At 47.5% G+C, this 15,412-nt stretch overlaps 1 protein-coding gene across 2 annotated transcripts in view; it reads left to right on the forward strand.

The window, feature by feature from the left end:
• FAM188B (family with sequence similarity 188, member B) overlaps positions 1–15,412 on the forward strand; it is a 97,470-nt gene that overhangs the window by 28,736 nt on the left and 53,322 nt on the right. For both annotated transcript variants that reach the window (XM_004676827.2, XM_012720971.1), the window contains one exon: positions 15,064–15,122. In XM_004676827.2, coding sequence (XP_004676884.1) covers positions 15,064–15,122 — 59 coding nt within the window. The remainder of the gene's footprint in view (positions 1–15,063; positions 15,123–15,412) is intronic.

The following is a 15,412-nucleotide window of genomic DNA, read 5'->3' on the forward strand; positions in this document are numbered from 1 at the left end:
TTACCCCTACTGGAATGTTGCCTGCTCGAGCAAGGGGTGAATTATTTGTGATCTTGGCACCCTAAGATCAATCAAAACTTTTCTAAATTTATTGGATGGATCTGAATCATTAGCTTTACTGGTTGGGTGGAAGGATTGAAGTGGGGTCTTTCTCTCATTCAAAAAGCACACAGAAGGACAAGATAGGTAATTTAGCTCACAGGAAAGATCACCTAAAAATAGCAGACAGCATCTGTCCCAGGCCAGATAGATGGTGCTCACTGAAGAGTCCTGGAGAAGGGGAGTCCTGGCTGGGTAGAATTGTCATAGTCCTGGGGGCCAGCCCAGGGGCCTCACTTGTGCCTGGATGGCCTCAGTATTCTTTCCCATTTTCCTCTAAGTGCAGATTTTCTGAGGGATAGTTTTCTGGTTCCTAATAGTCTCATTTCTGAAGACTAAAGTAGCTTGCCTACTGTTCCTCAGCCTTCCCCGCGCCCCCGCCCCGGTCCCCCCTCCTCCCCACCCTCTGGCTTTTACATTGGGTTCTGCTCATTCACAGACATTTTGGACAATGTGTACTTATGGTGCTCATGGCGAGTCTTGGCTCAGAGTGTTTCTAAAGGATTGGAAAATGGTGTTGATTTGGAAAAGATGGGCCTCCTTGCCCCTCGCTGAGTATAATGCCTGGCTACGCAGGGGCTGGCACAGAAAGAACTGAAGTCTTTCCCCTCCGACTCCTGTTCTGTCCTGCTGGAGTGGACCTTCTCTTGAGCCTCAACTGGTTTCCTCAAACGCGGCCGTGAGGTGGAATGTGACTCACTGGGGTTGGCGCCTCCACCTTGGAAAGATGGCCTTTGATGCTGAGTTCTGTCAGGGGGTTTTGGGCAGTGTTCTTCAAATCACAAAGATGACATGCCAGGGTGGTTTCCTGTATTGTTAGATTCCGTGTGTGAGCCTCATTCCAGAAAATTCTACTTTGTTTTCTCTGCTCATTCCACAAGAACTTACTAGAGCCATGGGATTCCTTCCATTTCCTGTTGAGGCCAATTTTTCAGCCATGGTCTCTCAGAAATGGAGTGTTTCCTGGTAAAATAAACAGTTTTTGATCTCAGTCTAAATATGTGTTATTTAACCTTCTTCAATTCAAACAAGAATTTACAGCGTGCCTCTCATCATTCAAATCGAGTTAGAGAAGAGATGCAGAAGGTGAGGTTCTTGTCCCCAACAGGTTGAGCTGTCAATGCAAACAACTGTTTCACAGGATTTAAAAAAAAGACAGAAGTGACGGGGGAGTGAGCAGAATGCCACGAAGACTGAATCTAGATGTTTCAGGGATAATTAAACTATTACTATTTATTGAATATGAATATTGGGCCAATCCTAATGCAAGAGCTTTAGTTGTATTACCTCATTTAATTCTGAGAACATCCTAGGAGGGTCATTGGTATCATTTTACAGGTGAGGAAACAGAGGCACAGAATGATCAGCCAGGCTGAATTCATTCAGGCAGCCTGGCTCTACAGGTCTCATCTTAACCACTGACTTCAGCCCCCTGCCTGGGAAAGAAGGAATGGTGACTCGGGGAGTGCTTGCACCCCAAACCAAGGGGACAGTGAGCAAAGTAAGGGGTGTGGGGGCGTGGGAACACAGGGTGTGAGTGGAGACCAGGAGGCAAGGAGATTGGAGAGGACTAGGAAAGTGTCTTACATTCTTGGCTACATGGCTTTTGTTGTTCTTAACCAGTTCGGGTGTGTCTCAGAAAGATTAGTCCAGGGGCCCTGTGGGACTAAGCAAGGCCACTGGCAGCAGGAGCCCTGCTATGCAGTGGCCTCTGACCTGGTCACAGCAGAGGTGTCAGAGGTGGGAGGTCTGAGAGGAATACACACAGTACTTGGCGTGCAAGGAGGTTGTCGGCCTGCAGGACCGGAGGCTGGGCTTGCAGTTAGCAGAGGAAGGGACCCATGTGGGGTCACTGGCTGGATCAGGAAGAGGATGAGCAGTCTGTCCTTGGACACGCCCAGTGAGCTCTGTGTCTGCAGTCAGAAATGCAGGTTCGGGGAGATGTGAGTTGAGAATGTGGGAGAGTAGCATCTATCAGGTGTTGGTGTGGGACCCGAAGCTCAAGCCCCGGAGTGGTGGATATCACCGAGGTGCGTGAGGTGCTGGCGTCACATCCTGCAGCAGGAGATCTGCCCTGGTATGGTCAGAGAAGAAGGAGGGGACGGTGGAGCATTGTGGGGGGTTATGGGAGAGAGGGTCTCTAGGAAGCAGGAGCAGCTTTAGAGCCTCCGAGGGTCGGGAAGGTGGCAGAAGTGACTTTGGAGAGAGCACTTTCACTGAGTACCAGGAAGGGGGAGACTGTGGCTGGGAGAAGACATGCACAGAGAATGCAGAGCTCTTTTTCAAGAAGTTTGAGATGAAGGGAGCATAGGGGCAGAGTGGAGCTCAAAAGGGTAGAGGGTTAAGACACAGGATTTATTTTGGGGATGAGAGAGATGTGAGCATGTTTGTAAGCCACGGGCTAGATGCCAGCCGCAGAGAGAGAGGTTGATCATTCAGAGGCTCTGAGGAGCAGGAAGTGTGTGCTTGGATGGCTGAGGGAGGGGGCCGCACTGACAGGGACCAGATTCATATTTTGCCATGCTCCATAAGGATAATTGAGATCCATAATGACGGGCCTGGGGCAGGGCAAGTTCCCAAAGTACCTTTTAAATCCCCAGTGAAAGAGCCAATTCTGCTCAGCAAAGCTTTTGAGTTATTTGAAATTTATTCCAATTAAACAAAGCTTTCTTAAGTTGTAAGGAGGGCTATTTGGGAAACATTGCATTTTATTGTATTCTGAGACTTTAAAACATTGTGCTCCATGTTTAATGTAATTAACTTTTAGCCTTGTGAGGTTGAAAGGGCTGAGATTAGAACCGGCCAGATTTTCCACCTACTACCAGGGTAACCTTGCACAGAATGATTTTTTATCTATTGGTGGTTAAATTTCATCCCCCAAATGGGATGGTACTCCTGCACTACTGAGATTGTTATGAAGGATAGATGAAATAATATATATATATGTAATCTATATATTGATATTCATATAATATGATGTTATAATATATCAATATTTGACCCACAATAGTTACTTTAGTAAATACTTTCTTTCCTGCTATTTGTTTAGCCAAAACACTCCTTCCTGGATGATGTATCCTGAATAAGTGGAAATTTTGTAAGAGGCATGGGAAGTAAGATTAGAGTCTGGTTATAGAATATTATATGGTCAAAGAGAACTATTCAGATCCATTGTGTGGGCCATGCCAGGTGAAGAGAACAAGCTGGCCTGGGTTCCTGGGACTCCTGTAGCTGATGGGCAAACAGCAGGGCCTCAGGGACTCTTTATGGAATGAATTTGTTTCCATGAGGCTTTTCCTCTCCTTTGCAGTGAGGGTCAAGGAAGTGGGGCCAGGTTCATTTGAAAGCCCTGAAGCTGACAGAGCAGGGCTCCCCCACACCACCCTCAGGCACAGGCCAGGCCTGGACAGGGGACTGGTGCCCACCATGGCTGCCCTCCTGGGCCTGTGTGCTTGTGGTCTTCCGCCTCCTGGCTTCTGCGCTGGCCCCAGGCTGCGTTAGATTCCGTGAAGAAGTCCAGAGAAACAGGAAGTGCGTGAGAGGAGATGGTGTTCCTATAGCTGGTGTTGTGTTCCTGTCCCAGTGTCACTTTGTTCAGCCTTTCCCGCTTCCCACTTCAACTAAAACTTATTTTGATTAAAGAAAAAAGATGGGCAAGCATTAATGTCATGGACAGAAACCAAGACCAAGAGCCCTGCCACCCTCCTGAGCCTGAAGCCGCTTTGCAAGGCTCAGAGGCGCCTTGTTGTTCTGTGTTCACACGTGGTATCTGTGGTCCAGAAGCTGCTATAAAGAGGTCAGATGTTCTAGAAGCTACTATATGAAGAACATATTGGCAGGTGTGTGGGAGCCAACTCTAGAAGCTTACAAGGAGATCCAGCCACACCGGAGGGGGGATTTTCTACAACCCCGAGGCTTCCTCTCCCCTGTCCCTCTCCGCTGCTTCACATATCTCATTTTCTAGCCTAGATGTTCACATTGGACATCCTTCAAGTCCAGCATTAAAAGAAGAAAGGGAAGTTGGAGGTATCCATTTTAGATAAAAACCAAAAGTGAATCTGGCTGATTTAATATCTACTAATTATGACTGATTTCTTCTGGTTAAAAGAACATAGCTTCAGAAGAGTATGCTTACCAGATGCCGGGCTCTGGGGGAGCTCAGACACGGACCCTGGTTTTAAGCAGTGTTGTCATATAAATAAGTCCCACATGGTGGGTGCTTGTAGGAGACTGTCCTTACTCCTGGGAGATACAGGCTGAAGTAGTTAGGGGTGATGTGTTATGACACATGCAGCTTGCTTTCAGATGGTTCAGCAAAGAAATTTTGTGTGTGTGTGTGTGTGTGTGTGTGTATGTAGACAGAGACAGAAAGAGAGTGAGAGTGCAAATGTACATTTTCACTCTAAGTGAAAGGTATATTGGTATTCATAGTAGAATCTTCATTTTCCTATAGCTTTAATGTTTTTAAGATAAAAAGGGAAAGCACAAAACACATGGAACAAATGAGGTTGGGAGAGAAGTGTGTCATAGTGTGTCCCTGCATGCTGGAATCAGGTTAGGTGATAGTATAAAGTGAAAGCAAAGCCCAGAAACAGGGCAAGGCCAGTGAGGGGGTTCCTTGTGTTGTACATGGGCCCCCTCAAAGCCTCTGACTTCAAGGACAGGGTGGATGTTCCAGAAACCATACCTATACACCCTGGAATAGCCTGTTTTAGCGTTGGTCCTGTCAGCCCCTAGTGAGATTCCTACACTCCCTCTGAGCCTTCCTTCGCCACCTCCCACTGGGACTGGAATCCACATACCCATCCCTGGCAGTGCATGCTCCTTTCTCTCAGGACCCTCTGGATGTTTTCTCAAAACCCCCAATCGTTTGATTACACCCACATGGTGAGGCTCAACATGACATTTCCTACAGGAGACTGCCCAACATGGGTCCAGCTGCTTCATATGGTTTTTATATTTTTTTTGGAAAAAGCTCCAGATACCTTTGGTCAAAGAGCTTCCTGTTGGCTGCGGCGTTGCCTGGGCCATTTCTCGCCCACGCGGTTCTTGACGGGGCCACAGGCCCCTGCAAGTCTGTCCTCTGGGGACAGCAAAGGTGGTAGGAGCTTGCAGCCCGAGGATCCAGAACCCAAGGGGTTTGGTGGACACGTGTTTGCAGGTGTGTCTGTGTCATGTAGATGTAGATCCCTGGAAACGAAGTAAGAGCCCTGGCAGAGGACTTTATCCCAAACCTGCAGGAGTTTCACTGTTCAAAAGAAAGTGCTGTTTTTTATTCTTCCGCTTCTGCCCTGCCACTAACTCAGGACAAAGCCTCAGAAGGCTCTGGGAGGAAACACTTTCCCTGCCCTGTGCTAAAATTCAGATCCTTATGTCCCGATTTCTGTGCGAGGTGGTTCTGTGCTCCGCTGCTTTGGGACTTGTGGAAAATTTCAGAGCAGATTTCCCACTATGAGTGACTGTTCTCAGCTACATTTCAGTACCCCACTGAATACCTCCACTTGCCTGGTCCCCCACTCTTGGGAGGAGACAACCCGATGTGGGTCCAGCTGCTCTTATGTTTGTTCTGGAAAAGTTCTAGACGATTCTTGAGTAGTAAGGGGTGGTGAGCCCAGAAGGAAGGGCACTAATTCTCTGGTTGGTACCCCAGGGCTTTCACACCCTATTTCAAGTGAAGACACTGCCACGAGAGGCATGGGAGGTGCCTGGCTAGCTCAGCTAATTTTATCTAGGGTGTGCTTGTCCTGAATTGGGACTGACTCACCATGGAGATTCCACAATTCTCTGGTTTTATGTGTACTGCTAGTGTAATGCTCCAAATTTGCAAAGCTAGCTTGGGTTGAAAGCAACATGTTTCTCCCTTTTCTAAGAAATATCCAGAAAAACAATCAGTTCTCTGTGCTTTTGGAGTAGGTCTGAATTCCTGGAGAGTAATGGGGTGGCGGGGGGTGGGAGGGGAGGTGGTGGTGGTGGAAGAAAGAGGAGCCCAAGAGTCAGTCCCGTCTTTGCCTGTCTCTCTACAAATTAGGATAAAACAATTACAGGGCTCCTGGCTCAGAACAGACTTGGGGGGCATCTATCTAGTGCAGTGGGTGTTTGGGAATATATTAGCCCAGGAAGACAACCACAAAAACAAGACACTGGGGGAACAAATTCAGTTCAGCTGCAGACATCATGGTGGCTTCTCTGAGAAAAAGAATTGGACATTATCTCATTTCTGGAAATTTTACTAAAATCCAAGGCCATGCTAATATACTGTTCTCTTGGAAGGGTAAGGATCCCTGAAACTTAAGCTCTATAAACTCCACCATAAATGAGATGTGATTTGGGTGGTGGTTATTATTATTTAATTTTCTGGCTTAAGGACATTAAAACAATTTCATAACATTTTCAAAAGTTGGGATATGTGTCATGACTTTAAAATAAAAGTCCAGCTGCTACAATGAACATGTTAAACCTTTGAAAGATTAACTGTGTTTTTGCTTATTTTCTTCATGTCGGTGGAGGCCTGTTGGCATGGGTGGTTTTGTGTTAAATGTATTTCTGATTTCCTGAGTCTCAGTGTCTTCATTTGTAGAAGTAGGGCTACAAAGTTCCTATACCCCTGCTCACAGGGCACTTTTGTGAGAATTATGTCTAAAACTGTTTTGTAAGTGCTGGAGAAGATACAAGGTACCACCCATATAAGGAATTATTATTGCTAAGAACAAAACTATGGAGTCCTGAGCACCCTAAGAATGTTATGGAAAGGAAAACGAGAGCCCAGGGAAAGTGATTATTCACCCAAGGCCACTTGGGGAGAAACAAGAGCTCCAAAAATAAGTGTTATTTAAGTGTAAGCCTCCTTACCTTTTTCTAAAGTCAACAAACCTAAATTTCTTTGTTTTCAAATTGCTATGGAGTTAACCTTAGACCCAGACGGGTGTAGTTTCAAAAATACTGCTCGTGGCACTTTTATGAATGCTTATAGAAGGGCATGTTGTGTTAATTTCAAAATGAAAATATTTCATCCTAGAAGTTGTTTTAAGTCATGCTTTGGAGCACTGAACCAAACAGAAGGTAAATGGGTTGCATGTTGAGCGGGACGAGTGAAAGCTGGCCTCTCCCGTTGGGGCAGCACACTTCCCTGGACAGATTGGCCTTTACTAGGACAGGAAAGGGTAAGGTTGGTGCCAAAACCCAGCTTCTCCTAGCAGCTAAGTAAACATCTCCACACGGCTTTCCAAGCCACTATGGAAACTGGTGACGACTCTTATGTAATGTCTTCTAGGCGGCACGTTAGAGCCTCCCCTTTCATAACTGCCAGTTTGGCTTTACACTGCCTGGCTTGGGGCCAAGGTTGGAGAGGCAATCCTTGCCATCCTGGGCTCTCATGCCAGCCCTGGGGAGGGCTGTACCAGGGAGAATCTTCATTGCGGATAGAGCGAGGCCTGTTGGGTTCTCCCTTCACTGCCAGAAGCCCCAATCAGAGGCAGCCATGGTGACCCTGCCTGCTGGGTGTGTAGTTCCAGGGCCCCCACATGTCTGAGGTATGACATGTGTTTTCTTCAGTTAGAGTCCCGGCTGATGGGTTTTCCAGGAGGGTGCAGAGGCATCTGTGATCCCTCCTCCCTCCAAGTCTGTCCTCACCCAGGATCACTGTTTTGTCCGATCTTTGTCATCGTGGATCGGGATGAGAGGGACTTGGGTATGCAGCTTAACTCCCAATTAAGGGACCCTCAGGGTGTGGGTGAGACAGTGTGACCTATATTTAGCTCTGGCCCTGGTCATTGGCTCATCTAGCCTCTCACAGTAGTTGGTTGAGCCGGTGGCCAATTGCCGTTAGGCAGAGGGCAGAGGACAAGACCATGCAGAAAGGCGAGGATGGGCAGACAGCTTTATATTTGGCGAAGTACATAGCTCAGGTGTCAGCCTGGTTCCTCCATGGGTTTGGCCATGTCCACAGATGAACTCCAGTGAGGCCCACCATTTCACTGCCTGCGGAGCAATGCCTGTCTCTCAGCCCCAGTCACCGTGGGACAGATTTCAGCCACACCCAGAAAACTTCAGCCCGGGAGAAAGGCCGGGAGATAGGAATCAGAGCACTGCAAAGCGCTGCTAGTGTGTGTCTCTGGAGAGAAGGGTGACCACCCTATCCTAACTCATTTGATTTTAAAGAAAACACAGTCAGTGCCTCTCACATCCCGCATGAGATAGATGACACGTCCTCAATGAGTGTCTGGAGCCTAAATTCTATTTGTGCCTTTGCCCACAACCCAGGAGGCCTTGGAAAAGCTCCTCCTTGCACCTGAACTCCACCCCGGCAGGATTAGCAATGACCTGGAATAGCCTTTCTAGCCCTTCTGATGAACCAGCTGCATTGAGGTGAACTCTGAGTACTCCCAGGTTCCATGGGGAGCATCCATTAAATACCATCTGTATGCTAAGGACTCATGCCAAACTGGGAGAATAATGTGAAGGAAGATTGTGTCTAATATAGTTTTGTTTTGTAAACTGTATGCCCTTGAAAGAACCCTCCTAGTCTGATGACTTGGTGACCATGGTAAAATTCTTCTCTGTTCCTGGAATGTGCCAGAATCCAGCCTGACTCAAAGAAAGAGAAATGTTGGACTTGATTTCAGATCCTGCTCTGGCTCTGCACACTTCTTGTCAAGGATGTGTGCCAAAGACTGTAGGGAGGGGCACATAGGGAAAGATAGTTAAGCTGAGAAATCATCACCCCCAAGAACAATGGGCTGCGGTACGACGTGTGTTCTCACCAGCTAGAGAGCTCAGCCGATGGCTTTTCCAGGAGGATGCAGGGTCAGCAGAGACCCTCCCTCCCCCCAGATCTGTCCTCACCCTCGATCACTATCTTGGTCCAACCTTCGTCATCGTGGGTCCGGATAAGAGAGATTTGGATATACAGCCTCATTCCCAATTAAGGGTTTTCACCAGTTTCAGGAAGATAATTTATTTGGGTTGAATTGTTAAGGCAGATTGTTTTCACAGTATCCCAAGCAGAGAGCTTTCTCACAGGAAATGTCAGACCAGGCAATTCTAGTCAGGTTTTCCACATCCTTAAGAGAAAAGAAAAGAGAGAAAAAAAGATCCCTTTTATATGTTGAAGGTCAACAGGCAGAGAACTGGCAACTGCAGGGTATAACAAACACTGAGATCTGGTAAAGTCACTACACAATGGGACAGGTAGTGCACACGGTGACTTCCCCATGACCCATGGTGAATGAGACCTCGTGTTCTTGATGGGTTAATTTTAAAACCGCCTGCCGAGTGGGCGGGTCAGGCTGAGCTGGGGAAAGGGGGGGGGTAGGAGTCAGGACAGCTCCCTCCCTCTCTCCAGGGCTCAGTTTCCCCATCTGTGAAACCAAAGGTTATGCCAATGAAGTGCCTTCCCAGGCCAACTCACCGGCATGCTGTACCTCAGGATTTATCTGGAGCAGCATAGCTAAGCCTCTAGAGGAAGCCAAAGAGGAGTGGAAAGCAGGAAAGTGAAAAGAAAGAAATCTCTCCTGTGGATAACTTCAGTTTGAAAAAGTTCTTTGAAAGTCAGCTTGCTCTCAGGGATCTGCCTCACTGAGGCTCAGTGTGGTGAGCCTTCTCCAGCAGTTCAGTTTTTAACGAGCACCGTAAGAGCAAGGCTGTGCAGAGTTGCTGTTGGAGAAGAGAGTAAAGAAGGCACAGTTGCTCCTCAGAGGGCGCCCCCTAGCTGTTAGCTGTGTCTGCACCCTCCAAGAAGTGTGTGTGTGTGTGTGTGTGTGTGTGTGTGTGTGTGTGTGTGTGTGTGTGTGTGTGTGTGTGTGTGTGTAGTAGGATGAACCACAGAGCTGAAGTCTGTCCATACAGCCTCTCAAGAGACAAGTCTGGCCAAAGGATAGCTGAAACTCCAGGCCCATAGTTCATTGCCAACATGATGCCACTTCTGTTTTGTGCAAGAGCTGGCTTAGGGCCTCCCTGGTGGGTCAAGGGGTTAAAGCACAGCTCTGTGAAGCTATTCACAGCCACTGCCACACGAGTTTGTTCCCTGGCCAGTGGGGGTGAGGGGCGGTGACCTACATGGCACAGCAGACCTCTCCTGACCTGCCCGCTGCTCCCCTCAGCAGTGTATTTCAGTCATTCTGCCAGTTCTGCTGCTCATTCTGTTTCTGGTGAATCCTCTCACCGCCCACATCTTTGGCCTACACCCCAGCTCTTACATGCATAAATAAGTAAATCTTTAAACAAAAAAGGGGAGCTGGTCTGGTCTCTTCCTACTTATCCATGGACAACTAAACAACTCTGCTTCACCACCATCTTTCTCATCCCCAAAAGATGTTTTTTGCATCGGGATCGTAGCTTCCCGCCTCCTGTACCTGTAGATTTCCTTTTCACATGTAATGTTATTATCCACATCATCACTATCTGCTTGAGCAGGGTTTTTATTTCTATGACTATGTTTACTTTTCAAAATCGTCCAGGATTTACTCGGAGTGTCATTCTCTTTTATGATTTCCTTTCCTTTTGTAAATTTTCTCTTGTATCTAGATTTACAGACTCTTTTAGATTGTTGTTCCACTATCTCAAGTTCTTGAGAGCCCTGGTGAACCTTGTTTATGCCAACTGACTCATGGCGATGTGTCATTTTCTTATGTATTTAATAGGTTTCTCATTCTGAGCATGTTTACAGTGGGACTTAAAAAAGTCTCTCCCACACCTAGCCACCCTGCATTTCATGTGATTGCTCTCTAGAGTGCCCCTCCAGATAATTATACATCACTTTCATTAGGTGTGCTGGGATATCACTGACTTTGAAACAGTCAGAGATTAACTGTCAGTGGATTCCAGTGCTGCGTGGGTGGGGACCTTTGGATTGCATTCATATTGGGCTCTGGCTTTCATCTAATATACATAGTAAGTGATCTACTCTCATGGGGCATCTTTCATTTGGGATCCATTACTAATTTAGGCCAACATTCAGTACCCAAACCTGAGGCATAACCATGTGTGTTAAAAGCTGATGGAATATTCTGGGTGTTGGGATGCATGATCAGTGAAATTGCGAGAATAGCATGGGTTGGCCTCTTCGGGCCTCTCATAGCCCCTGCCCTGGTCATACCTCACGGCAAGCAGGCATTTGCTAGCCTCCCCGTGATTCAGAGAAGGAACTTGATGTCCACAGAGGTAAGTGACTTGCCCTAGAACACAGAGTGGTGAAAAGCTTCCAGGCTTCCAGTAACCCTTTCCAAGTTCCATTTACCCAGGGATTGAGTCTTGACTCCATACACCCCCAAACACCTAAGGTGCCCTTGCTTTTTCTGTGGGGACACACAAAGTTGATTGGGTGAGAAGTCGAGACCCCAGACCCTGCAGACAGCCTGCATGTCTGCAGCCTGGCTACTGTGGATTTGCTAGGTGCACACTTTGACACATATCTCTGGGTTGGGTGCACAATCGCATTTTGAAAAAGTATTTTAAATTCCTTGATTTATCTTCTTGTTGTTTTTCATAATAGTTTTCACTCAAAGGCAAGAACATGCTTTTAAACTGACCTTTTAAACTGGGTAATGCTTACGCCACAAAGGGACACATGAAAGGAACAATAAGCACATTCCCTACGTGTGAGCATAATTGAAGTCTCCTCTGGTGATGAGATCTATGGGAAATGGGCACAAAGCCTCTGAACTGGGTTGCAGCTGATGGATGGCACCCTTGGTGGAAGTCTCATGACTGGCTCGGGGAGAGAGGGGGGAAGGAGAGGTTCAGCTGTACCCGAAGCAGTGGGAACATCATCTACACCCTCTCATCACAGCTAGGAGTCACCATATACCTCGTGGCTCTGGTCTCAGAGCCAGGAGGCCCACTTGGAAGGTTTGGACTTTGTTCTGTGGTCCGCAGGACGTCAGGGAGGTTTGGGACAGGGGAAGGAAGCATAAAATAAAGGAAAGAGCAAAACAGAGCTAGCTGCCTGGGTCAAGTCCTGCTCTGACATTTTGTAAGTTGTGTGACCTTGTGTGAGTCACTCAGGCACTGTGAGAGTCACTCTGGTCTCGACACCCAGTTATGGAGACTTGAGAAGATGCTGGGCTGTGAGAGAGGACGAGAGGCCACCAAGAGAACCCAGAGAACCCACAGTCCCTTGTTCTTCCTGTCTGTCTTACCATTGGTGCTCATTTCCCATGGCGGTTACAACTGATTGTACAAATTCAGCGACTTAAAACAATATGAATTTATCATCTCACTTCTTTGGAGTACCAAAGTCTGAGAGTAATTCCACTGGGCTAACGTTGTAAAGTGAAGATGTTGGCAGGCGCTCGGGGAAAACCTGTTTCCTTGCCTTTCTTGGCTACCAGTGGCCACCCACACCCTTGGCTCATGACCCCTTCCTCCCTCTCTAACGTGTACACTCCCAGCCTGTGCTTCCGTCATCACATCGCCGCTCCTGTTTGATGTCCAGACTCCTTTTCATAATTACAGTGGTCTCACTGAGTTAAGCCAGAATACGCTCTTACATCTCAAAATCCTTAAATTAATCCTATACGCAAAGTCCTTTTTGCCACATAAGAGACCATTTTTATGTCCCAGGGATTCGGACACGGATATCTTTGAGGGCCATTTTCCAGCTTACCACACCATGTCATATTGCGAATTATACCTATTCTCTTTACATGGCTGGGTCTCCCTTGGACTGGGAGATAAGCCTGCCAGATTAATGTCACACCTGCAAATGAGTGAGTGAAGTAAGGAAATGAATGCATGCTTTAGGGTTACTGGTAACATTCCAGTTGGATTTCGGAAGAATAGTATGAATTTGCCAAAAGATATTCTAGATGAAGCAAACAGCTTATGAAAAGGTCTAGAAGCACAGACTGGGAAGTTTGGCCTGGAGGAAATGCAGCTGGAGAGTGAGGGTACAAAGGATAGTGGCTTGGGGGTGGGTGGCCAGGTCATAGGTACCTCCTGAGAGTGCCCTAGTGGGCCTTGATTTTACTAAACAAGGAAACAGGATATGGTGGCCACTGCCTTTATCTTGGGAGTCATTGCCTGTGTTCAAATTCCTGTGCTGCCACTTACTTGCTGTATAATTCTAGGAAAATTACGGAACCTGGTACTGAGAAGCCAGATGCTTGAAAAATTCAACACAGTCCCTGATGCATTCATGGTCACAGTATTTGCTCTTAGTATTACTGTCAATTTTTGATAAAAAATTTATGTATGAATACAAAAACTGGGGTACAGGCCAGAGGTGAGGAGGCTGAGAAGATTCACCAGAGACAGAGTGGGGAGTAGAACAAGTGGGTCTACTGAAATACACTGCTGAGGGGAACAGACAGGAGACAGGAGAGGTCTGCTGTGCCATGGGTTTCAGCAACCTGCCAGGGAATCGAACTGATGGTGTAATAGCTAGATAGCTTTACAGTGCTGAAACTTAGCCCCTTGCGCCATCAGGGAGGCTCTATTACTGTCATGTTTTATAAGTTGATTGTTGATGATGGTGATGGGAAGCCTTTGAAGCAATTCAGCCAGGCAGTGTTGTGGTCTGATTTGTTCTTTAGAAAGATGCCTTAGCTAGCTATGTCGAGATGGAGGGGATCAGTGTGGGAACGGGGCATCACACTGGGGGTGTGAACCTGCTAGCAGGCCACTATAATGATCTGGGGGGCGTGATGAGGCAGAGAGCAGAGATGGGCACAGAGAGAGGTGATTGCTGCTGGGCTGTCCAGAGAGGCCTTTGCTCCTGCCGCCCCTATTTGAAATGGTTTGCGGCAGGCTTTAGAGGCCGCCTAGGACCTGAGCCTCCATGTTTACTTTTCGGTGTCCTTACACTGAGGTACAAGGTCTCCAGACGAAACAGTGACAGAGGAGAGAGTGTGGGCGTGGGGGCACTTGGGCCTGCCTTTTGAGTGGAACTATGGGGGTGGGAGCCATCTGTCTGGGGAGGCTTCTGTGAAAGTGAGTCCCCACTGCTGGGGCTTGGGAGTCACAGCAGCCCTGCATCGACTCCCTCTTTCACATTCTACTGCCCAGCTTCAGTTCCCAGTGCATTCTTTCACCCTTTTCTACAGGAACACTCCCAGAATCCCTGTAGTATAGGGACACGGGACTTTTGTGGTGTTGAATGAAGGAGATTGGGCTCAACTGAGTGGGGAGGGCTGGGGGAGGATTGGGATCGGCAGCGCAGGAGGAGAAAGAGTGCTTGTCCAGCTCAGAGAAAGAAGCCAGAGCACAAAGCAGTACGTGCCCGGGCATTCGGTACTGCGTGTCCTCCATGGTCTTCCACGAACGCCCCTCCATACATCTTCAGGAGGAAGCCAATTCAATAGAATGTGCCATAGCAAGATTACAATTGTTACTTCAATCCTATCGGACCCTGCAAGGATGTTGGAGGAAAATATATTTCAATGCTATGTTCAAAAGAGCTGTCATTTTTAACATAGTAAATGCGTTTTTGAGAGAGTGATGTAATATTGTTATTTTTAGCACGTTCTTTTTTAAAAAATGGTTTTACTTTAGTTCAGATCAATGCATACTGGAAGGGGAACAAAACAACTGAAGAGAGGTAAAATGCAGGCAGGCCATTTTAAGAATGCTTTGCTTGGACCTGGCTGAATTTACAAATCAGACACATGGGGACAAGTTTTGAGATAACAGGATGTAGGGTAGGTTCTTTAGTGCGTTTCAGAGTTTGCTTATAAATAACTGTTGATAGCTTTGTAAGAAAGCTGGGAGAAAGGAAAAAAAAAAAAAACTCGTGTAGTGATGACAGGAACTGTGTGTGTGTATATGTTTATGAACTCAGATTTTATTTTCTCCACTATGGAACCCGTGTCAGCGAGGGAGCGTGACCGGTGCAAAGCACACACAGTGTCAGCCAGAGCCCACGAGAACATGGAACTTCCCCTGGCCCTCTGCAGTACTCTCCCAGTGTCCCCTGCTTTTGTGTTTCTCTGTCATTTGCTTCTAGCACATTGACATTTTCTTTTTTCCTAGGAAAAACCAGTTGCCAGTGTCCAACAAGGCCGATGGGGAGCTGGGTGCCCTGCAGCTTGGTAGGTGTGGCTGGTGCTTCTGGACTCTGCCCCTCAGGCCCACAGCCTTGTTTGCTCTGTCTGGGGGTGGGGTGGGGAGGTGGCGGTGGGACAGGTGTGGTGGGCTCTCCACTGGCTGGGCTGGGAGCCTCTGTCCTCTGACTGACCTTGCTAAAAGAACTTGGCCCAGTGCATGAGTGAGTGTTGCAGACTTCTCTTTTTCTAGCTGATGTTGTCTTCCACGGCCCACTGTTCTGGAGAAATCATTCTAAGAAGTCTAGTGATTTCAAGATCTGCACGGAGGCGGGGGG

The sequence above is a fragment of the Condylura cristata genome, unplaced genomic scaffold, assembly GCF_000260355.1.
Source record: "Condylura cristata isolate star-nosed mole 26May11 unplaced genomic scaffold, ConCri1.0 scaffold00005, whole genome shotgun sequence".
NCBI lineage: Eukaryota > Metazoa > Chordata > Mammalia > Eulipotyphla > Talpidae > Condylura > Condylura cristata.